The 24,374-nt window shown below is 35.4% G+C and overlaps 2 protein-coding genes across 3 annotated transcripts; one reads left to right on the top strand and one right to left on the bottom strand.

The window, feature by feature from the left end:
• The first annotated feature begins 171 nt into the window (after window positions 1-171).
• LOC119746118 (F-box only protein 21-like) lies at window positions 172-7,354 on the top strand. 2 transcript variants are annotated; one of them, XM_038222915.1, is made up of 7 exons: window positions 172-364; window positions 708-848; window positions 1,402-1,604; window positions 2,377-2,495; window positions 3,281-3,322; window positions 4,125-4,229; window positions 5,614-7,354. In XM_038222915.1, the coding sequence occupies exons 2-7, from the start codon at window positions 727-729 to the stop codon at window positions 5,710-5,712; spliced, it is 690 nt and encodes a 229-aa protein (XP_038078843.1). In that variant the 5' UTR covers window positions 172-364; window positions 708-726; the 3' UTR covers window positions 5,713-7,354. The 2 variants fall into 2 exon arrangements, with proteins under 2 accessions (XP_038078843.1, XP_038078842.1); XM_038222914.1 differs by lacking the exon at window positions 4,125-4,229 and adding an exon at window positions 4,784-4,894.
• An 11,548-nt stretch (window positions 7,355-18,902) lies between these two features.
• LOC119745731 (5-methylcytosine rRNA methyltransferase NSUN4-like) lies at window positions 18,903-24,316 on the bottom strand. Its single transcript, XM_038222279.1, has 5 exons — window positions 24,053-24,316; window positions 22,047-22,866; window positions 21,146-21,309; window positions 20,626-20,750; window positions 18,903-19,730 (listed from the first exon to the last, which is right to left on the bottom strand). The coding sequence occupies exons 1-5, from the start codon at window positions 24,161-24,163 to the stop codon at window positions 19,454-19,456; spliced, it is 1,497 nt and encodes a 498-aa protein (XP_038078207.1). The 5' UTR covers window positions 24,164-24,316; the 3' UTR covers window positions 18,903-19,453.
• Between the last annotated feature and the right edge of the window lie 58 nt (window positions 24,317-24,374).

Consider the following 24,374-nt stretch of genomic DNA (forward strand, 5'->3'; position numbering starts at 1 on the left):
GCCTATTTTTGTATAAATCAAGAACGCTTACTGCACTGATGACAGACGAATTTATTACGTAAAAATTCAAAGCAGACATTTTTCAATTTGTAATACTTCACGGTGATTGGCTGATCTCTAATTACTATTTTAATTACAGGATATGCGATTCGACAACAGCGCGGATGTTATATGCAAATGAGCTGGGTCAGTCAGGTCACTCGTCGTGGCACTTTTTCATTGAACGCGGGCGAAACAAACACCACGTCAGAACAAAATGGCCATGTTTAGTGAAGGAAAACTTGTTTTCATGGGACTATGACAAGCTTCCCATCCACAGGTTTGAAGCTTGCGGGGAAAAAGAGAAAGTGCCGTCTGACATGAGGTATTTTAAAGTCGGAGTTTTATCAAAATCCGTGTTCAATATTTCTTGTAGTTCGATATGCTTATCTAACAAATTACACGCGCATGACGCGTAATTTACCTTTACCAGTTACGGTATGGTCACATAATTTGTCATGATTTGGTAAATGTTTTGACCTGTAAGTTTACTGGGATAGCTCTATAGGCAGAAACAGATATACAGGCATCTGTGTAAACTTGTAAACAAACTCTCTGTGTCCTGTATATTTCAGTTTCAGTTTCAATAAGTACAGAATTTTTTCCGAGTGTGCAAAACGAAACTGACTAGATTATAATTGACAGTTTTCGTTTACTTTTTCTTGCAGATTTCTGTAACCGCCAACGATGCCTGTGAATCGAGCTGCGATATTCCAGCTGACTCTGCTGTTGCTGATTGTGCCCATTCAGTACATCATCACTCAATGGAAGCCAGTCAGCGACACGGAAAGATCACACAACTTGCAGAAGTATGAACTAACAAATATAATTAAGCAAAATTGTTTTGTTTCCCCTTTTGTTTTAAATATAAAAAAGACATTTCACAGATACTGCCATCTTGTGATCATGTGGGATTTTTTTTCTTGGGGGGGGGGGGGGGAGGTATTTCAATAAAAATATGACCCTTCATGCTCTGGCCACATTTACATCATGTGACGAATTTCCATTGAAATGCCCCAAAAATTACCTTGTGTATTAAAAATGAAAGGGTAATTACAATTTTAATTACAAAATAATTTACTGCATATTTTGTAGCACACGCACCAAGGCCAACCTGTCAGGAGCACAGTGCATTTCAATCAAAAATTTTAATTAAAAATTAGAATTGCATTAAAAGAATACTACTGGGAAAAAATGTTTATTTAAAATCTTTCAGAATGAAATTGCTTTTAAAAGTACAGCAAGATATTGACCACCTACAAAAATATGGTAAATATATTTGTGGATCAATCCAAAATATTGGATTTTTTTTATTGATTTCTGCGTGTACTTTCTTTATTATTTGAACTTCTCATTTTATAGTTTAATGGTGAAAATATCGTCATGGAAAAACAAAGTCTTGTCCATCAAGACGTGGAAGCAGTGTTACGAGAACGCTCTGAAGTATGTCACAGGAAGCTTTGAGAAGTATGCCTACCCAGACATAGACGAAGACGACACGGACTTGGGGGAATCGCCCGCTGTGGAGGTGCTGAGGTACAAGGACAAAACTGGACATTTTGCAGGTCAGTATTCCTTTAACTTGTTTTTGTTTGGAAAATTTTTGACTCCTCAAAATTCCTTACAATGTTTTGGAAAATAATGATCATTCTTTGTACTGAATATTTTAGGGGGCATCAAGCATCCATTAACCCTAGCCTTCCCAAATCCTCTTTGCCAAATGGAGTATTTTGTACGATTGAGGCTATATTATGGCCAAAATGTGTGGTTGATTTTGCAGGATGCACTGTGTCAAGGTCTTGGGCCGGACCTTGTGTTGTTGATGCTCAGCCGTGCATAAATTTTTGGCCTATATTATTCTTGAAATCCTCCGCACTGCTCCAGGATGTCCCTGCCTCTGCCTAAAACGTATTGACAGTGATTGCTGGAGGATTTTGCAGGATTGAGGTTGCATCCTAGCAAAAATGCCTAGGGAGTTAGGGTTACTGTTACAAGTGGCTTGGCTCTCTGCCTTCCCTTAATATTGCAAAATTCTTTCAAATTTGCTGCTAAATTTGGAGAGATTTGTGAATATCAGGATTGAAATTAATCAAATTCAATTACGTAATTTTTTTGATTAGCTGGAGGAGCTTAAATAAATCGTCAAACGTTTTCATCATTTGCAAAAGTAATACAAATTTTTTGTGGGTGTGTTGGGCACAAAACGGCTTTTAGCTTCCATGTTGTAGTACTTTTTGAGTAGTACAAATCTTACAGAATCTTACAAAGCACATATAAGTTGAGAATAGGACTATTAGGTACTAACAATGTTTTTATTATGATTTTTTTTCTTCACAGCATCAACTGAGCCCAGAAGTCCAAGGTCAAGAAAGGTCAAATACCGTATAGGTCAGGTGATTCGTCACAAGACATGGGGATATAGGGGCGTCATCGTAGGCTGGGACGAAAGGGCTAAGGTACTAGAGAATTCACTTGATTTCATAATTCCATTAGTTTGTAAACGTGCTCGTGAATTGTTGTGTATGTGCTACTTTGATTAAAGGGAAAATACAACATTTGCAAACATCAAAAATAAAACTACCAAATCATTTTGAAATACCTTGCTGGACTGTTAGTGAATGACAGTGTAAAGCATCCTGTAAAATCATGGCACCTGGTATACTGTCATTTTCAAGAAAAGTGGTATTTTTGTATCAATTTCCAACGCTGGTCGGCCGACCAGCGTTGAAAAAAACTGGCTTTTTTCAAATACTGGCCCCAATTGACCATCGCACTTGTTTGCAATCGATTACACACCTATGAACGGGTACAAGCCAGCTAGACTGGTTCCCTGACCTTACAATTCCCCAATGTATGTAAACTGCTCTGTTTCTTCTTATATGGAGTCAGGGAACCAGACTACAGGAAAATGATTGTTTTTCTTGGTTTTTATAGCATTTTCGAACCCAAAACCTCAAAAAAGTCAGTGTAACTATATTTGCTATATATTTCCAACCCCCCAATTCCATCCATTTCTGAAAATTACAGCAAAAGCAAATGATGTATATTCCCTTTAACTTCTTATTTACCTTTTTTGATTGGACAAAGCCGTTCTTGTTTCACTATGGAACAAAACATGTCAAGACGTTTACACTTTTATGTTTTGAAAAGTTTTGTTGCTTTGGTTTGCATCTTGCATACTTTGCTATTGAAATGTTTCTGTCACAAAGTTATTTCCATTTTCTTTTCACTTTCTTTTCAGGCTCCAGAAGACTGGATTAAACAAATGCACGGCATTCACAAGGTGAGTGTTACATCTCTCTCAAGTTCCAGATACATGAGTTTACATCGAAAATACCAGATGCTATACGGAAAAAGATCGGTGGCTACAACCCTTTTTTTTTCTTGAGAAGGAAATTGCTCAGCTTAATGGATGTATAGGATTGTTAGTTTCCGAGGAAAAATATAGAAGTGAGCATCATCTTTTAAATGAAACTAAGAGAACATTCAAAAAGCAGTTCAACAATCTAATATTTCTGAAAGTGTAGATCAAAGAACATTGAACTATTTTTTTATCATTTAAAAAAAAAGTCTGTTATACTCCCATTTTTGATCTTCCCACGACTTTAAACTTGTATCCTGATTGATGAACTTAAATCCCATCACCGACCTTTAATCCCATTATTGACCTTTAACCCCATTATTGACCTTTAACCCCATGACTGACCTTCAACGCCATTTCTGTCCTTTCAAGCCTCATTACTGACATAAACCTTTTACCCTCATTCCAGGCCTTCAACCTTCATTAGTGACAATTACCCCCTTTGTTGACCTTGAACCCCTTGCTGACCTTAATCATTGCTGGCCTCGAACCTTTGCTGACCTTTAACCCTTGCTGACCATTAACCCCTGCTGACCTTTAGCCCTTGCTGACCGTTAACCCTTGCTGACCATTACGCCTTGCTGACCTTTACCCCTGCTGACCGTTAACCCTTGCTGACCTTTAACCATTGCTGACCTGTAACCCTCGCTGACCTTTAACCCTTGCTGACCTTTAACCCTTGCTGACCTTTAACCCCTATTGCTAACCCTTAACCTTCCCCTAGCTTGATCAGCCCTTCTATGTCTTACTAACGGACGCTAGAGACTATGCCGCTGCTATGGTGTACATTCCTGAGAGTGATTGTGAAATTCTGTCCATCCACACTGAGGTATCTTGTCATCAGTGAATCACCACCTCAGAGTGGGGAAATGACTCCCACCAAATCAAATCACCATTTTTCATTACATTTTGGTGAAATGATCTTAAAATTACCCTGGATGTTATCAGCAAAATTGGTCAACTACAGATGAAACGGTTTTATTCAAATCGGAACAAACATTTCATGAAACGTTATTTTTCCATTTTTTTTTTTTTTTTTTTTTTTTTTTTGTGTCAAACAAATTATGGCTCTTTTTTAAAATTTGTCATCTGACTCATAGTTGGAGTTATTATCAATTTTTTTTGAAAAAATCCTCCTTTTAGGAAGAAAGACACATATAGGACAGCTATATGATTTTGTATGCTGTATCATTTATCTGCTTTTTTTATTTTCTTATTAATAATTCAATTTTGCTGATGACATCTTTCTTTCCTTGTCACTTAAATGGTGGAGGTATTTTGAAATCCCTTATCACTTCTTGCTTCACCCCCCACTTTGGCATAATTCACTCACCATTCTCTGTCACAGATTTTTGTATTTTTTTTACCACATTTGTTGTTCAGCATTGGCGCCACATGCCCAGTTACTCGGTCCTAGTGGACACAAGGGATAGGATGGAGGTCCAATCGACGTACGTCGTTGAGGAAAACATAGAAATTATCAGAAATACAAAGGTAACATCCCCCCCCCCCAAATCACCTTAGACCCCGCCCCCAACTACCCTTCAACCTGAATAAATGAAACATCCTTTCAATCCCTACATTCAAAACAAGAACTGACGTTCCTGTATCAGTCGTAAAAAAAATTATTTACCAAATTTGTTCAACTGACCCTATACTTGAACCATAATTTTCAACATTTTTGAAACGCATATAAGTGAATTTTTTTTAAATACCTTCAAAAAAAGGTCTAAATTGTAACAACTTTGCATCATCAGTTATAAGCTTGACGCTTTTCCATATTGGTCATTGTTGATAGGTTTGTGTGTTTAAGGTTTTATAACAGAATTGTTTCCATTTTTACGTTTGTGATGCATTTCTTTTTGCCCTTCAATTTTTGGGAAATGGTGAATGGCTCGCGTGTTTGTTTTGAAGTTTTTTTGGCCACTTTGGACATTTTCCACATTGCCATTAATTTGTGCATGGTATCACACAATGTACTTTCACTTTATTTTAAAACTTTGTTCAATTACACATCTGAAATCACTTGTGCAACTAAAAAAAGACCAATGCTCACAATTTTCTGGTCCCGACCAAATGTTTACAAGAATCATTAAGAACTCTCATTATAACCATTTTTCTATATACAACCCTTTAAAAAATTGAAAGAAAAATATGGATTATTTGGACTTTAATTTTCCTGTTTCTGATATCGTTGTTTTTTTCCGATGCAGATAGTGCACCCAGAAGTTCAGGACTACTTTGAAAAGTTTGACGGAACACGGTATCTTGCGAGACCATGGTTAAAGCAGATATACCCTCATGATCAGTGATATTATTTTCAGTAAAACAAAGTTAAATTTTTATTTCTGATATTACTACAATTTTTTTGCCTCGTAAACAGGAACTATAACCTACAAGTTTTACCTTAAAAGTTGTATTTATTTCTCCGTCATCAAAAATTGTGTTTTTAAACCAAGACCAATTTGTGTGATATTGTGAATTGAGGGATAAATCACTTCTTTTATGGCCCCTATTTGTTATTAGACACAGGCACAGTTTGAGGGCAGTGGTTTTGTGTTTTCCTGATAAGCATTTTTTGCATTCTTTATTTAAAAATTAAAAAAAAAACACACACAGAACACCCTACCATATACCTGCAACGCATAAGGTCCATTCCTTAAGTGAGAATATTTTGGGAATGATTTGTAGGTCCAATGTGCAGGGGTAGTAATTTCTAAAAATTTGATTAATTTGGGTTAAACCAAAATTGTTCCCCCCCCCCCAAGTCATTTGATTGTTGATTGTGTGCATTGGAAACATATCTAGTAAAATGTGCAAAAATGTGTATATATTTTTTAGTGATTTTTGAAGATATTAAGCAATAAATCCTATCACTACCAATGCATTCCGACAGCGATGTGCTGCTGCCCGACAGTAAATCTATTAGTCTATGGCCAGTGATGGGCACACTTTATGAACAGATTTTTAATCATTGATAAAGAACTGAAGAAAACGATTTCTTTTGGACTAATGGGGTTTTTTTTGGTGGAATTTCATCCGAAGACATATTGTGGTAATGAACCCTTTTTTTTTGTTAAAGAAAAAATTAAGAACTATCACTGAAAATATTTAAACCAAATGAACTTGTAGATGACAAACTGGTGCTGCAATTGTCTCTTTTTGGTATGAACTATTTTGAATGTCCATCATAATCATGGTAGATTTGAAAATTTTTATTTGGTCAACTTATTTGTTCAAATTTTCTGGAAAATATCAATAATGTCTTCATATTATTTTGTTACCCCTTCTCAAAAATTTCCCGTTGCAAGCTGGAATATATTTCGCCCTTCATTCATTTAAAATATTTGGGTATTAGAATTTGTCCTTTGTGTGGATTTTTTCCCCGGAGATTTTTCTGAATTTCATGACATTGGTTCATACCATAATGAAGATTTAATTAGCTTTGATGATGTCAGATAATGTCATGCATATTCATGAACTGGTCAAGATTCTAAAATTATTCAACCTTTGTACTTCTGTACTTCTCAATGGAACTGCACTTTGCCAAACAAATTTCAGAACAAATTGTTTAAACACTTGTCCATGATCATGGTGTTAAGATAGAATTTTCCCATTTATTACTATTTTTTGAAAGAGTATTACCACTCAAAGCATGTATTGATTTACCTGAATGTTTCTTTAGAGAGATATTGTTTCTCACTCCACTACAAATTAGTATTTCTCAAGATTATCCTTTCTGCAAACCTTGGAGAAATAAACATTGTTGCCTCTCCCATAAGCAGCTGCAATATTAGTTTTCAGAACACCAATAATGGTAAAGAATGGTTGCAAGGTTTCCTTCTGGAACACAGTGTACATGTATTTCAACTGAGACATAGTTGCGCCTTTATGTAAATATTATATTGTAAAATGAATAAATTATGCACACTTAAAAGATAGACGAGGACCATACCTTATTTATTATTTGTTTGTTTGTTTGTTTGTTTGTTTGTTTGTTTGAAGGTGTTAACATGGAGGTTGAATGTAAAGAACCATTTACAACCCTAAAAATTTAAGATTTACCCCATGCCATTTTTATCAAAATTTTGGTTAGAATTTAAGAACATGGATATGCCTTATAGTTTAATCGCAACTCTTTAATTACTTGCAAATTTGGGTCAAAATTGACTTTACTTGATACAACCAAGAAACACTTTAGGAGGCAAGATAAACATACTTTCATACTCAAAAAGTGATTATTGAAGAGAATTGGGCAAGTATAAAGGATTTATGGAAAAATATTCAGATTTAAAAAAAAATTATTTACAATATTTTGCGCGCCATAGTTCCTTTGAATAGCACATTTGGCAAGAGAAATTTTGGGAATGCGTTCTAAGGGCCCTCAGGCATCTTCCTAGCAAGTTTAAAGCAATTTCATTTTTTGGCCAAAATTGAAAAAAATTGCAAGGGGTTATTCTCAAGAAGTGATTATTGAAGAGATTTGGGCAAGGATAAAGGATTTATGGAAAAATATTCAGATTTTTAAAAATTTAATTTACAATATTTTGCGCACCATATTTCCTTTGAATGGCACATTTGGCAAGAGAAATTTTGGGAATGCGTTCCAAGGGCCCTCAGACATCTTCCTAGCAAGTTTCAAGCAATTTCATATATTGGCCAAAATTGAAAAAAAATGTAAGGGGTTAGCCTTACATTTTTAGCAAATTTGGGTCAAAAATCGACTTTTCTGGAAACAACTCAGAAACACTTAAGGAGGCATAATAAACATACTTTCATACTCAAGAAGTGATTATTGAAGAGATTTGGGCAAGTATAAAGGATTTATGGAAAAATATTCAGATTTTTGTATTTAATTTACAATATTTTGCGCGCCATATTTCCTTTGAATGGCACATTTGGCAAGAGAAATTTTGGGAATGCGTTCCAAGGGCCCTCAGACATCTTCCTAGCAAGTTTCAAGCAATTTCATTTTTTGGCCAAAATTGAAAAAAATGTAAGGGGTTAGCCTTACATTTTTAGCAAAATTGGGTCAAAAATCGACTTTTCTGGAAACAACCCAGAAACACTTAAGGAGGCATAATAAACATACTTTCATACTCAAGAAGTGATTATTGAAGAGATTTGGGCAAGGATAAAGGATTTATGGAAAAATATTCAGATTTTTAAAAATTTAATTTACAATATTTTGCGCGCCATATTTCCTTTGAATGGCACATTTGACATGAGAAATTTTGGGAATGCGTTCTAAGGGCCCTCAGGCATTTTCCTAGCAAGTTTCAAGCAATTTCATTTTTTGGCCAAAATTGAAAAAATGTAAGGGGTTAGCCTAACATTTTTAGCAAATTTGGGTCAAAAATCGACTTTTCTGGAAACAACCCAGAAACACTTAAGGAGGCATAATAAACATACTTTCATACTCAAGAAGTGATTATTGAAGAGATTTGGGCAAGTATAAAGGATTTATGGAAAAATATTCAGATTTTTTATTTAATTTACAATATTTTGCGCGCCATATTTCCTTTGAATGGCACATTTGGCAAGAGAAATTTTGGGAATGCGTTCCAAGGGCCCTCAGACATCTTCCTAGCAAGTTTCAAGCAATTTCATTTTTTGGCCAAAATTGAAAAAAATGTAAGGGGTTAGCCTTACATTTTTAGCAAATTTGGGTCAAAAATCGACTTTTCTGGAAACAACTCAGAAACACTTAAGGAGGCATAATAAACATACTTTCATACTCAAGAAGTGATTATTGAAGAGATTTGGGCAAGTATAAAGGATTTATGGAAAAATATTCAGATTTTTTTATTTAATTTACAATATTTTGCGCGCCATATTTCCTTTGAATGGCACATTTGGCAAGAGAAATTTTGGGAATGCGTTCCAAGGGCCCTCAGGCATCTTCCTAGCAAGTTTCAAGCAATTTCATTTTTTGGCCAAAATTGAAAAAAATGTAAGGGGTTAGCCTTACATTTTTAGCAAATTTGGGTCAACAATCGACTTTTCTGGAAACAACTCAGAAACACTTAAGGAGGCATAATAAACCTACTTTCATACTCAAGAAGTGATTATTGAAGAGATTTGGGCAAGTATAAAGGATTTATGGAAAAATATTCAGATTTTTAAATTTAATTTACAATCTTTTGCGCGCCATATTTCCTTTGAATGGCACATTTGGCAAGAGAAATTTTGGGAATGCGTTCCAAGGGCCCTCAGGCATCTTCCTAGCAAGTTTCAAGCAATTTCATTTTTTGGCCAAAATTGAAAAAAATGTAAGGGGTTAGCCTTACATTTTTAGCAAATTTGGGTCAAAAATCGACTTTTCTGGAAACAACTCAGAAACACTTAAGGAGGCATAATAAACATACTTTCATACTCAAGAAGTGATTATTGAAGAGATTTGGGCAAGTATAAAGGATTTATGGAAAAATATTCAGATTTTTGTATTTAATTTACAATATTTTGCGCGCCATATTTCCTTTGAATGGCACATTTGGCAAGAGAAATTTTGGGAATGCGTTCAAAGGGCCCTCAGACATCTTCCTAGCAAGTTTCAAGCAATTTCATTTTTTGGCCAAAATTGAAAAAAATGTAAGGGGTTAGCCTTACATTTTTAGCAAATTTGGGTCAAAAATCGACTTTTCTGGAAACAACTCAGAAACACTTAAGGAGGCATAATAAACATACTTTCATACTCAAGAAGTGATTATTGAAGAGATTTGGGCAAGTATAAAGGATTTATGGAAAAATATTCAGATTTTTGTATTTAATTTACAATATTTTGCGCGCCATATTTCCTTTGAATGGCACATTTGGCAAGAGAAATTTTGGGAATGCGTTCCAAGGGCCCTCAGGCATCTTCCTAGCAAGTTTCAAGCAATTTCATTTTTTGGCCAAAATTGAAAAAAATGTAAGGGGTTAGCCTTACATTTTTAGCAAATTTGGGTCAAAAATCGACTTTTCTGGAAACAACTCAGAAACACTTAAGGAGGCATAATAAACATACTTTCATACTCAAGAAGTGATTATTGAAGAGATTTGGGCAAGTATAAAGGATTTATGGAAAAATATTCAGATTTTTTTATTTAATTTACAATATTTTGCGCGCCATATTTCCTTTGAATGGCACATTTGGCAAAAGAAATTTTGGGAATGCGTTCCAAGGGCCCTCAGGCATCTTCCTAGCAAGTTTCAAGCAATTTCATTTTTTGGCCAAAATTGAAAAAAATGTAAGGGGTTAGCCTTACATTTTTAGCAAATTTGGGTCAAAAATCGACTTTCTGGAAACAACTCAGAAACACTTAAGGAGGCATAATAAACATACTTTCATACTCAAGAAGTGATTATTGAACAGATTTGGGCAAGGATAAAGGATTTATGGAAAAATATTCAGATTTTTGTATTTAATTTACAATATTTTGCGCGCCATATTTCCTTTGAATGGCACATTTGGCAAGAGAAATTTTGGGAATGCGTTCCAAGGGCCCTCAGACATCTTCCTAGCAAGTTTCAAGCAATTTCATTTTTTGGCCAAAATTGAAAAAAATGTAAGGGGTTAGCCTTACATTTTTAGCAAATTTGGGTCAAAAATCGACTTTTCTGGAAACAACTCAGAAACACTTAAGGAGGCATAATAAACATACTTTCATACTCAAGAAGTGATTATTGAAGAGATTTGGGCAAGTATAAAGGATTTATGGAAAAATATTCAGATTTTTAAATTTAATTAACAATATTTTGCGCGCCATATTTCCTTTGAATGGCACATTTGGCAAGAGAAATTTTGGGAATGCGTTTTAAGGGCCCTCAGGCATCTTCCTAGCAAGTTTCAAGCAATTTCATTTTTTGGCCAAAATTGAAAAAAATGTAAGGGGTTAGCCTTACATTTTTAGCAAATTTGGGTCAAAAATCGACTTTTCTGGAAACAACTCAGAAACACTTAAGGAGGCATAATAAACATACTTTCATACTCAAGAAGTGATTATTGAAGAGATTTGGGCAAGTATAAAGGATTTATGGAAAAATATTCAGATTTTTAAAAATTTAATTTACAATATTTTGCGCGCCATATTTCCTTTGAATGGCACATTTGGCAAAAGAAATTTTGGGAATGCGTTCTAAGGGCCCTCAGGCATCTTCCCAGCAAGTTTCAAACAATTTCATTTTTTGGCCAAAATTGAAAAAATTGTAAGGGGTTAGCCTTACATTTTTAGCAAATTTGGGTCAAAAATCGACTTTTCTGGAAACAACCCAGAAACACTTAAGGAGGCATAATAAACATACTTTCATACTCAAGAAGTGATTATTGAAGAGATTTGGGCAAGTATAAAGGATTTATGGAAAAATATTCAGATTTTTTAATTTAATTTACAATATTTTGCGCGCCATATTTCCTTTGAATGGCACATTTGCCAAGAGAAATTTTGGGAATGCGTTCCAAGGGCCCTCAGACATCTTCCTAGCAAGTTTCAAGCAATTTCATTTTTTGGCCAAAATTGAAAAAAAATGTAAGGGGTTAGCCTTACATTTTTAGCAAATTTGGGTCAAAAATCGACTTTTCTGGAAACAACTCAGGAACACTTAAGGAGGCATAATAAACATACTTTCATACTCAAGAAGTGATTATTGAAGAGATTTGGGCAAGGATAAAGGATTTATGGAAAAATATTCAGATTTTTAAATTTAATTAACAATATTTTGCGCGCCATATTTCCTTTGAATGGCACATTTGGCAAGAGAAATTTTGGGAATGCGTTTTAAGGGCCCTCAGGCATCTTCCTAGCAAGTTTCAAGCAATTTCATTTTTTGGCCAAAATTGAAAAAAATGTAAGGGGTTAGCCTTACATTTTTAGCAAATTTGGGTAAAAAATCGACTTTTCTGGAAACAACTCAGAAACACTTAAGGAGGCATAATAAACATACTTTCATACTCAAGAAGTGATTATTGAAGAGATTTGGGCAAGTATAAAGGATTTATGGAAAAATATTCAGATTTTTAAAAATTTAATTTACAATATTTTGCGCGCCATATTTCCATATTTCCTTTGAATGGCACATTTGGCAAAAGAAATTTTGGGAATGCGTTCTAAGGGCCCTCAGGCATCTTCCTAGCAAGTTTCAAACAATTTCATTTTTTGGCCAAAATTGAAAAAATTGTAAGGGGTTAGCCTTACATTTTTAGCAAATTTGGGTCAAAAATCGACTTTTCTGGAAACAACCCAGAAACACTTAAGGAGGCATAATAAACATACTTTCATACTCAAGAAGTGATTATTGAAGAGATTTGGGCAAGTATAAAGGATTTATGGAAAAATATTCAGATTTTTAAATTTAATTTACAATATTTTGCGCGCCATATTTCCTTTGAATGGCACATTTGGCAAGAGAAATTTTGGGAATGCGTTCCAAGGGCCCTCAGACATCTTCCTAGCAAGTTTCAAGCAATTTCATTTTTTGGCCAAAATTGAAAAAAAATGTAAGGGGTTAGCCTTACATTTTTAGCAAATTTGGGTCAAAAATCGACTTTTCTGGAAACAACTCAGGAACACTTAAGGAGGCATAATAAACATACTTTCATACTCAAGAAGTGATTATTGAAGAGATTTGGGCAAGGATAAAGGATTTATGGAAAAATATTCAGATTTTTAAATTTAATTAACAATATTTTGCGCGCCATATTTCCTTTGAATGGCACATTTGGCAAGAGAAATTTTGGGAATGCGTTTTAAGGGCCCTCAGGCATCTTCCTAGCAAGTTTCAAGCAATTTCATTTTTTGGCCAAAATTGAAAAAAATGTAAGGGGTTAGCCTTACATTTTTAGCAAATTTGGGTCAAAAATCGACTTTTCTGGAAACAACCCAGAAACACTTAAGGAGGCATAATAAACATACTTTCATACTCAAGAAGTGATTATTGAAGAGATTTGGGCAAGTATAAAGGATTTATGGAAAAATATTCAGATTTTTTTATTTAATTTACAATATTTTGCGCGCCATATTTCCTTTGAATGGCACATTTGGCAAGAGAAATTTTGGGAATGCGTTCCAAGGGCCCTCAGACATCTTCCTAGCAAGTTTCAAGCAATTTCATTTTTTGGCCAAAATTGAAAAAAAATGTAAGGGGTTAGCCTTACATTTTTAGCAAATTTGGGTCAAAAATCGACTTTTCTGGAAACAACTCAGGAACACTTAAGGAGGCATAATAAACATACTTTCATACTCAAGAAGTGATTATTGAAGAGATTTGGGCAAGGATAAAGGATTTATGGAAAAATATTCAGATTTTTAAATTTAATTTACAATATTTTGCGCGCCATATTTCCTTTGAATGGCACATTTGGCAAGAGAAATTTTGGGAATGCGTTCTAAGGGCCCTCAGGCATCTTCCTAGCAAGTTTCAAGCAATTTCATTTTTTTGCCAAAATTAAAAAAAAAGTAAGGGGTTAGCCTTACATTTTTAGCAAATTTGGGTCAAAAATCGACTTTTCTGGAAACAACTCAGAAACACTTAAAGAGGCATAATAAACATACTTTCATTCTCACGAAGTGATTATTGAAGAGATTTGGGCAAGTATAAAGGATTTATGGAAAAATATTCAGATTTTTAAATTTAATTTACAATATTTTGCGCGCCATATTTCCTTTGAATGGCACATTTGGCAAGAGAAATTTTGGGAATGCGTTCCAAGGGCCCTCAGACATCTTCCTAGCAAGTTTCAAACAATTTCATTTTTTGGCCAAAATTGAAAAAAATGTAAGGGGTTAGCCTTACATTTTTAGCAAATTTGGGTCAAAAATCGACTTTTCTGGAAACAACCCAGAAACACTTAAGGAGGCATAATAAACATACTTTCAATCTCAAGAAGTGATTAATGAAGAGATTTGGGCAAGGATAAAGGATTTATGGAAAAATATTCAGATTTTTAAAAATTAATTTACAATATTTTGCGCGCCATATTTCCTTTGAATGGCACATTTGGCAAAAGAAATTTTGGGAATGCGTTCTAAGGGCCCTCAGGCATCTTCCTAGCAAGTTTCAAGCAATTTCATTTTTTGGCCAAAATTGAAAAAATTGTAAGGGGTTAGCCTTACATTTTTAGCAAATTTGGGTCAAAAATCGACTTTTCTGGAAACAACCCAGAAACACTTAAGGAGGCATAATAAACATACTTTCATACTCAAGAAGTGATTATTGAAGAGATTTGGGCAAGTATAAAGGATTTATGGAAAAATATTCAGATTTTTTTATTTAATTTACAATATTTTGCGCGCCATATTTCCTTTGAATGGCACATTTGGCAAGAGAAATTTTGGGAATGCGTTCCAAGGGCCCTCAGACATCTTCCTAGCAAGTTTCAAACAATTTCATTTTTTGGCCAAAATTGAAAAAAATGTAAGGGGTTAGCCTTACATTTTTAGCAAATTTGGGTCAAAAATCGACTTTTCTGGAAACAACCCAGAAACACTTAAGGAGGCATAATAAACATACTTTCAATCTCAAGAAGTGATTAATGAAGAGATTTGGGCAAGGATAAAGGATTTATGGAAAAATATTCAGATTTTTAAAAATTAATTTACAATATTTTGCGCGCCATATTTCCTTTGAATGGCACATTTGGCAAAAGAAATTTTGGGAATGCGTTCTAAGGGCCCTCAGGCATCTTCCTAGCAAGTTTCAAGCAATTTCATTTTTTGGCCAAAATTGAAAAAATTGTAAGGGGTTAGCCTTACATTTTTAGCAAATTTGGGTCAAAAATCGACTTTTCTGGAAACAACCCAGAAACACTTAAGGAGGCATAATAAACATACTTTCATACTCAAGAAGTGATTATTGAAGAGATTTGGGCAAGTATAAAGGATTTATGGAAAAATATTCAGATTTTTTTATTTAATTTACAATATTTTGCGCGCCATATTTCCTTTGAATGGCACATTTGGCAAGAGAAATTTTGGGAATGCGTTCCAAGGGCCCTCAGACATCTTCCTAGCAAGTTTCAAGCAATTTCATTTTTTGGCCAAAATTGAAAAAAATGTAAGGGGTTAGCCTTACATTTTTAGCAAAATTGGGTCAAAAATCGACTTTTCTGGAAACAACTCAGAAACACTTAAGGAGGCATAATAAACATACTTTCATACTCAAGAAGTGATTATTGAAGAGATTTGGGCAAGTATAAAGGATTTATGGAAAAATATTCAGATTTTTTTATTTAATTTACAATATTTTGCGCGCCATATTTCCTTTGAATGGCACATTTGGCAAAAGAAATTTTGGGAATGCGTTCTAAGGGCCCTCAGGCATCTTCCCAGCAAGTTTCAAACAATTTCATTTTTTGGCCAAAATTGAAAAAATTGTAAGGGGTTAGCCTTACATTTTTAGCAAATTTGGGTCAAAAATCGACTTTTCTGGAAACAACCCAGAAACACTTAAGGAGGCATAATAAACATACTTTCATACTCAAGAAGTGATTATTGAAGAGATTTGGGCAAGTATAAAGGATTTATGGAAAAATATTCAGATTTTTTATTTAATTTACAATATTTTGCGCGCCATATTTCCTTTGAATGGCACATTTGGCAAGAGAAATTTTGGGAATGCGTTCCAAGGGCCCTCAGACATCTTCCTAGCAAGTTTCAAGCAATTTCATTTTTTGGCCAAAATTGAAAAAAATGTAAGGGGTTAGCCTTACATTTTTAGCAAAATTGGGTCAAAAATCGACTTTTCTGGAAACAACCCAGAAACACTTAAGGAGGCATAATAAACATACTTTCATACTCAAGAAGTGATTATTGAAGAGATTTGGGCAAGGATAAAGGATTTATGGAAAAATATTCAGATTTTTAAAAATTTAATTTACAATATTTTGCGCGCCATATTTCCTTTGAATGGCACATTTGCCAAGAGAAATTTTGGGAATGTGTTCTAAGGGCCCTCAGGCATCTTCCTAGCAAGTTTCAAACAATTTCATTTTTTGGCCAAAATTGAAAAAATTGTAAGGGGTTAGCCTTACATTTTTAGCAAATTTGGGTCAAAAATCGACTTTTCTGGAAAAAGCCCAGAAACACTTAAGGAGGCATAATAAACATACTTTCATACTCAAGAAGTGATTATTGAAGAAATTTGGGCAAGTATAAAGGATTTATGGAAAAATATTCAGATTTTTAAAAATTTAATTTACAATATTTTGCGCGCCATATTTCCTTTGAATGGCACATTTGACATGAGAAATTTTGGGAATGCGTTCTAAGGGCCCTCAGGCATTTTCCTAGCAAGTTTCAAGCAATTTCATTTTTTGGCCAAAATTGAAAAAATGTAAGGGGTTAGCCTAACATTTTTAGCAAATTTGGGTCAAAAATCGACTTTTCTGGAAACAACTCAGAAACACTTAAGGAGGCATAATAAACATACTTTCATACTCAAGAAGTGATTATTGAAGAGATTTGGGCAAGTATAAAGGATTTATGGAAAAATATTCAGATTTTTGTATTTAATTTACAATATTTTGCGCGCCATATTTCCTTTGAATGGCACATTTGGCAAGAGAAATTTTGGGAATGCGTTCCAAGGGCCCTCAGACATATTCCTAACAAGTTTCAAGCAATTTCATTTTTTGGACAAAATTGAAAAAAATGTAAGGGGTTAGCCTTACATTTTTAGCAAATTTGGGTCAAAAATCGACTTTTCTGAAAACAACCCAGAAACACTAAAGGAGGCATAATAAACATACTTTCATTCTCAAGAAGTGATTATTGAAGAGATTTGGGCAAGGATAAAGGATTTATGGAAAAATATTCAGATTTTAAAAATTTTAATTTACAATATTTTGCGCGCCATATTTCCTTTGAATGGCACATTTGGCAAGAGAAATTTTGGGAATGCGTTCTAAGGGCCCTCAGGCATCTTCCTAGCAAGTTTCAAAAAAATTCATTTTTTGGCCAAAATTGAAAAAATTGTAAGGGGTTAGCCTTACATTTTTAGCAAATTTGGGTCAAAAATCGACTTTTCTGGAAACAACCCAGAAACACTTAAGGAGGCATAATAAACATACTTTCATACTCAAGAAGTGATTATTGAAGAGATTTGGGCAAGTATAAAGGATTTATGGAAAAATATTCAGATTTTTTTATTTAATTTACAATATTTTGCGCGCCATATTTCCTTTGAATGGCACATTTGGCAAGAGAAATTTTGGGAATGCGTTCCAAGGGCCCTCAGACATATTCCTAGCAAGTTTCAAGCAATTTCATTTTTTGGACAAAATTGAAAAAAATGTAAGGGGTTAGCCTTACATTTTTAGCAAATTTGGGTCAAAAATCGACTTTTCTGGAAACAACTCAGAAACACTTAAGGAGGCATAATAAACATACTTTCATTCTCAAGAAGTGATTATTGAAGAGATTTGGGCAAGGATAAAGGATTTATGGAAAAATATTCAGATTTTTAAAAATTTAATTTACAATATTTTGCGCACCATATTTCCTTTGAATGGCACATTTGGCAAGAGAAATTTTGGGAATGCGTTTTAAGGGCCCTCAGGCATCTTCCTAGCAAGTTTCAAACAATTTCATTTCTTGGCCAAACTTGAAAAAATTGTAAGGGGTAAGCCTTACATTTTTAGCAAATTTGGGTCAAAAATCGACCTTTCTGGAAACAACTCAGAAACACTTAAGGATGCATAATAAACATACTTTCATACTCAAGAAGTGATTATTGAAGAGATTTGGGCAAGTATAAAGGATTTATGGAAAAATATTAAGTTTTTAAAATTTAATTTACAATATTTTGCGCGCCATATTTCCTTTGAAAGGCACATTTGGCAAGAGAAATTTTGGGAATGCGTTCTAGTGGCCCTCAGGCATCTTCCTAGCAAGTTTCAAGCAATTTCATTTTTCGGTCAAAATTGAAAAAAATGTAAGGGGTTAGCCTTACATTTTTAGCAAATTTGGGTCAAAAATCGACTTTTCTGGAAACAACCCAGAAACACTTAAGGAGGCATAATAAACATACTTTCATACTCAAGAAGTGATTATTGAAGAGATTTGGGCAAGTATAAAGGATGTATGGAAAAATATTCAGATTTTTTTATTTAATTTACAATATTTTGCGCGCCATATTTCCTTTGAATGGCACATTTGGCAAGAGAAATTTTGGGAATGCGTTCTAAGGGCCCTCAGGCATCTTCCTGGCAAGTTTCAAGCAATTTCATTTTTTTGCCAAAATTGAAAAAATTGCAAGGGGTTAGCCTTACATTTTTAGCAAATTTGGGTCAAAAATCGACTTTTCTGGAAACAATTCAGAAACACTTAAGGAGGCATAATATAAATACTGTCATTCTCAAGAAGTGATTATTGAAGAGATTTGGGCAAGGATAAAGGATTTACGGAGAAATATTAACATTTTTTTAAATTTTTTATTCAATTTACATTTTTGTGCACGCCATATTTCCTTTGAATGGCACATCTGGCAAGAGAATATTGGGGGATGAGTTGAAAGACCAGACTCATGCTTTTTCCATGCAATTTTAAAGCAATTTTTATTGTCAAAAGAGATGTAAGAATATCATGATTTTAATTCTCATAAAGGCAGTTTAAAAAAAACCAAAAAATAAACAACGCAATAATTCAACGCCGAGAAGGCAAAGGACCAATGAAAAAAGAATATCCACTCTGAGCACATCAAGAAATTAACAACATTGCCTGAAACAAAAGGAAATAATTGAAATGATTTTTCCCAATGTGACTTCAGTGAAATCTCGATAAGTCAAACTCTGATAACTCAAAACAACTGTTAAGGCAAACAATGAATCAATTGCCTTCATTAATATAAAAATGATACACAACCCTGCTTAACTCAAAACTCTGCTTAAATCAAATTTTGAACCTGTTCTCTTGAGAACAGGACTTATCGAGACTTCACTGTATATGACCTTTAAAAGATAAGCACAAACAGAAAATCAACTTTGTAAAAATTAAGTTTTAAAATGGAACAGTTGAAATACTTGCAATAATCAAAACACAACATATCACTGCACATTGAAAAATGAAAAACTCCTCGTTGCTACCTTACTCGGTGTAATTTACAAAAATACATCGGACCAAAATTTTTGTTCACATTTGGCAGAACCAGCTGTCCGTGTTTTGCTCTGTCCCAGAATTTGAATACGTGACCCAAGCACTGGGTCAGGGGTGAAAGGTCAACTACAGCAACCTCCATGTTGGTTTCAGACTGGCAATGATAGAGGGCGCTCTCTACGACGGCATCGTTCTGCTGCTGCGAGAGGGAGCACGTGGAGTAGACAACATCGCCACCGGGCTTCACAGCCTTCAGCCCAGCACTACATAAAAATTGAGAGAAAAAAACAAACAAAGAAACAAAAACCAAAATATCAGATATTTAAAAATGAATTATTCAGTGTGTTCATAGTGAAGCGTTTTGCCTTTATTCCCATCCCTAAGCAGCGAACTTACAACTGAAGAGTTTGCTTCAAAAATGTGATAAATCCATTTGAAAAAAAAATGAGAATTTCACACTTATGAAAATTTATATTGACACTATAACAGCTTTTTCTAAACTAGTTTTCATTATATTCTTAAAATGTATTTAACTATAACACAACCGTCAAAACTGACTTTGGCCAACCAGGAAACAGCAGGATTCTAAAATGTAACAAAATGACGTTTATCATGTTTTGGAAATGAACTTAACAATTCTTCAAGCATTTTCATATCCATACACTTAAATCTTAACCCAGTTCCCGACTTCACTAGTCAAACTTTAACTACCAAACACAGCTCTCACAGAAATCATTCGCTCCCAGATTGTGAACGGCCATTTCAAAGAAATTCACTTCCTCTCTGGCACATGGTTCATTACTGACCCACGAACCATTTGTGAGCACAGAGATTTGATCCAAATAGAAAGAGAAAACAGACATATCAAGCCAGAAACTTCAAAGTCTTCAAAAACAAAGCCCAGGTTTGAGAAATTGCAAAGATTGAAGTAAATTGTCTTGCTCATGGACAAAAGCAGAAAAATCTTTAAAAAAAATGTTGATTGAACAAAAGTATCAAAGGAAAGTTTACTTTCCTTCAAACTTCTAGAGGGTGAAAAAAAGATATGAGCATCATGACAAATTTTGAACAAGCGACTCAAAATCAGAGAAATATTCTCCAGAATATGATGGAAATTTGCAAATGTGACTGAATCAGCAATGGAAGTGCCAAACTTACCAGAGAAGTTCACTTTGGAGTTTTGGGAGTTCCCACCGCTCATTGGTCCTACTGACGGCAAAGATGCTGTTGTCGTTGTTGGTGACCGACAGCCGATCTGTGGTGCAGGGAACATCAACTAAGACCTGCGGGGAACCAAGGAGATCTCATCAGTGAAATATGAAGGTGGTTAACAAAACCTAGGGTTCATTCCAAATTTGGCTTCAGGCTCATGCTCAAAGACTCTGGATCAACACTGGTCCATATGTAAAAAACATCAAATCCTGATATAAAAGGTCAATGTTTAGAGAATATTCTATTGTTTTAGTTATGAATATAAAACTGGAGAATCACCAACAAAATTAACCCCAATAGTGGCACTCAACTCATGAGTGAACTTGTGGAACAAATTATGGCTGCAATATGAGCATGTATATAAGTAAATAATCAACAGAAGGGGGGGGGCTGGAAAGCCACACCCCTCCCCCTTTAACATTAAGCTCAACACACGAGGGTGCCCTTGATGGCCAACAAACCCTACCTTATCATACGTGTCTGGTTCCATCTCCCCCCACCGTCGCCCGTCCTCTGTTGTGATTCGCAACACTTCACTGCTACTCTGTCGGTCAAAGCCAACGTACTGCCGCAGGACGTTTTGGAGTCGTCGTCTGCGAGGAGCCTCGGGTTCGTTGGCGACCAAGCCGTCTAAAAAAAATTTGGAGAAAAGTGCAGATCGTTAAAATATAATCGACCATCATCCCACCCTATTTTTCAGGTTTTAAAGATTGGAGCAAAGAATACTATAATATATATTTAACCCAATCACTCATGCTATATTTTTCTTCAATGTAAAAGGGAACATACATTGTATTTTAGGAAACATAATTAAATGCTTGGCCTTCTACATACAACAAATACAGACAATACTTTTTGCTTGGTACAATTACTGAATTCAAATCAATTTATAGCTTTTTATATACAAATAAGTTTGAGGGTGACCATAAACCAGAAAAATCTTTACATTGTACACTGCCCCTTTAAATATAATAAACTTTTAGAAAGTCCCATTTTCTTGTGATATTTAAAGGGAACTGTCCATTTGCAGAGGAATAACAATGACCAATCACATTCACTTGTGTTCAAATCCAGAAAAAAAAAATGACAGCACAGAATGTTATAGGAGTGGTATATTGGTGGGCATGGACATCCAGGAATGTTTGTACATTTGCTTATCTAGCTCCCAGACCTATGTTCTTGAAACTCAATGGTTCTTGAGTCTGAGTGCTGAATGGCAACACATATCATCCAATGAAAACTGGTGAGCAAATGAATTCAGATGTTTTCATCGGATGACGTTGGCCCACTTCCACTTATAAGGCCAATTGGCCATAGCCATTCACATGTGGGTGAAAGGTTAACTAAACTTGACCCAGTCCACCAACCTGCCAGCATGGTCTGCATGATAGCCAGCGCTTTGCCACCAGGGGCTGCACACAAGTCTAGTACCAAGTCCCTGGGCCTGACATCCAGCGCAATCACTGGCAAAACGGACGCGGCATCCATTGCGTAATACTGCAGAAAGAGCCCTCCAGAGTCCATCTTTGACGGCGGGAAACGCTCCAGACTCCCGCTTCCATACACAAAACACTTCAAATGTTGACTTATTGTCAGCGGCCTATGTATATGCTCCAAGTCCATCTCCTGGACGGTTTGAGCGGAGTCTAACTCTCTGTGCCCGACAGCATCTGCACTCATCAGATACTCCATCTTAGCCTCGTATCCAGGCATCACAATGTACTTCTCGTCCCATGGTCTCTTGGGTTGACCTGTCTCCGATTTCGTCTGAAGTTTTGTAAAATCCTCAATTGGATTCATCTGACCACTATGTTCTGAATTTTGCAGAGTGTCGTCCGACAAACTGGAGATACCAATATTGCTCTCTTCATCTGATGATTCAGAGCTGGAGTCTGAGGCATCCTCTGATTCTGACATCAGAGCATCTTCAAGAACGCTCTGATCCACCATCATCTTCTTCAATAACTCCCTTGCAGCCGGCTGAATGAAGTCCTCTGCTCCGAGCGACTGCAGGAACTCTTCCGTTTCTTCCGCGATGCCGTAGTTGTTGACAAGAGCACCGTACTTCTGTGGGGAGAGCAGGCCAAGTCGGATGGAGGGCCAAGCGTCTCCAAACTGGTGGCGGTAGTTCTCGTCAAAGTGACGCAGTGCATGAAAGGAAGGCTCTGACTTCCGCTGTGTCTGAATCTAGTAACAATTTACAAATGAGATGACAAATCTGTTAGACAAATGCAATTTTCTTTGGAATAAAATTGAAGATGAAAAAGTGGCTGTGACGAAGATCTAACTAAATTACAAGTTTATTCAATTATGTTCACACAACTAGACAGGCTTTCATAAGTTACAACAATAGACCTTGCGTACCGTATGTCATCAGTCCTATAGAGAGATGCACAACATGCACCTCACTGAGGTCAAATCTCGCATAAATACTGTGGGAAAACGGCTGTGCATACCCTCTATAAACTTTACACTATAGGCCTACAAATTGTTTTCAAAACAGCAATTTTTCCATTTCCAAGGAATCATTGGGGAAAAAAATCACAAAAATCCCTCTAGAAATTACACGGAAAAAAGACATCATGGATTAATGTTTCTGTCTGTCTTTATTTTCCTGTGACCCACTCATTATCATGCACATATAAAAAATAACTAGTAGTATAGTCGTGTTCCCTAACGTGGCGCACTTCGAAGCTTACCCAACTTTCCTCGTGTAGTGTTGCCAAACTTCTTTGTTGACAAACCTCAAATTCATGCAGTGAAATACTGGTACTTTTACCTTATTAATGCTTGCTATTTAACATCTGTGAACAATTTCGGTTTCATAAAATTTAAGCCGAAATTAAAAAACGGTGGCGTCCGGAAATTGGGCACAAATTGGCGGAGTGTTCCCTAACGTGGCGCACTTGAATACATCTCGGAAAATTCCAAATTAACATTTAAGAATTTCTGTAAACTTGATAAATTCTGATAAAACATTATTATCTCTACTTACATACCCAGCCAGATGTTTGTCAGAAAATTATTTCCTTATTTTTCGGGGCATTTTCAAAGGGTTCACTTTGCACTTGAAAATAAAATCGGAAAATCATGCCAAAATAATTTTTTCTTTTAACTTTGTAGCGGGTAAATAAACTCGCGATTTATGAACGGGAGTGTTTAGAACTTGATGAAATTTCACTTTCTGTAAAATTTCAGTTAAAACTTTTGCTCTAGCTAGGCGCTACAGCCGAAAAATCAAAGTGCGCCACGTTAGGGGCCGCGCCACGTTAGGGTACATCAACAATATATTACATTTGTTGTGCATATGTTTTTTGTGCATTGATTGGAAATGCACAAAATGATTCACCGAGTGAGTGAAATAAAGACTTACTGTTTGCCATTTTTTCTTGGTTTTCTTCCACCTCCGTGGAACGTGCACGACCTGAAGCGTTCCCCTGCGACTGAGGACGTTCACTGCTCCAAGACACCGCCAAAATGACATCTCAATGTTCACCTATTTTCGCTTCAGAGTTTACTTGTTACAGAACACACGTGTTTAGTTTTGAACACGTGAATACTTCCGGGTTTTTGCCGAACAACCAATCGCAAACTGCTACATTGCAAGTTAGGCAATAACCTCGTTCCCGGCTGTCAGGATTAATAAATAAATACAGTTCAAAATGCATGTTTTTGGTCTCTGGAATCGTCGGTTG

This window comes from Patiria miniata, unplaced genomic scaffold (genome assembly GCF_015706575.1).
Source record: "Patiria miniata isolate m_02_andy unplaced genomic scaffold, ASM1570657v1 HiC_scaffold_7, whole genome shotgun sequence".
Lineage (NCBI taxonomy): Eukaryota > Metazoa > Echinodermata > Asteroidea > Valvatida > Asterinidae > Patiria > Patiria miniata.

Coding starts and splice junctions, on each gene's coding strand:
- LOC119746118 (XM_038222914.1), top strand. CDS start 727: ATGCCTGTGAATCGAGCTGCGATATTCCAGCTGACTCTGCTGTTGCTG. Junction 849..1,401: donor AGATCACACAACTTGCAGAA/GTATGAACTAAC, acceptor CTCATTTTATAG/TTTAATGGTGAAAATATCGT. Junction 2,496..3,280: donor GCTGGGACGAAAGGGCTAAG/GTACTAGAGAAT, acceptor CTTTCTTTTCAG/GCTCCAGAAGACTGGATTAA.
- LOC119745731 (XM_038222279.1), bottom strand. CDS start 24,163: ATGTCATTTTGGCGGTGTCTTGGAGCAGTGAACGTCCTCAGTCGCAGG. Junction 22,867..24,052: donor CCAAGAAAAAATGGCAAACA/GTAAGTCTTTAT, acceptor AATTGTTACTAG/ATTCAGACACAGCGGAAGTC. Junction 20,751..21,145: donor AACCAGACACGTATGATAAG/GTAGGGTTTGTT, acceptor GGTTCCCCGCAG/GTCTTAGTTGATGTTCCCTG.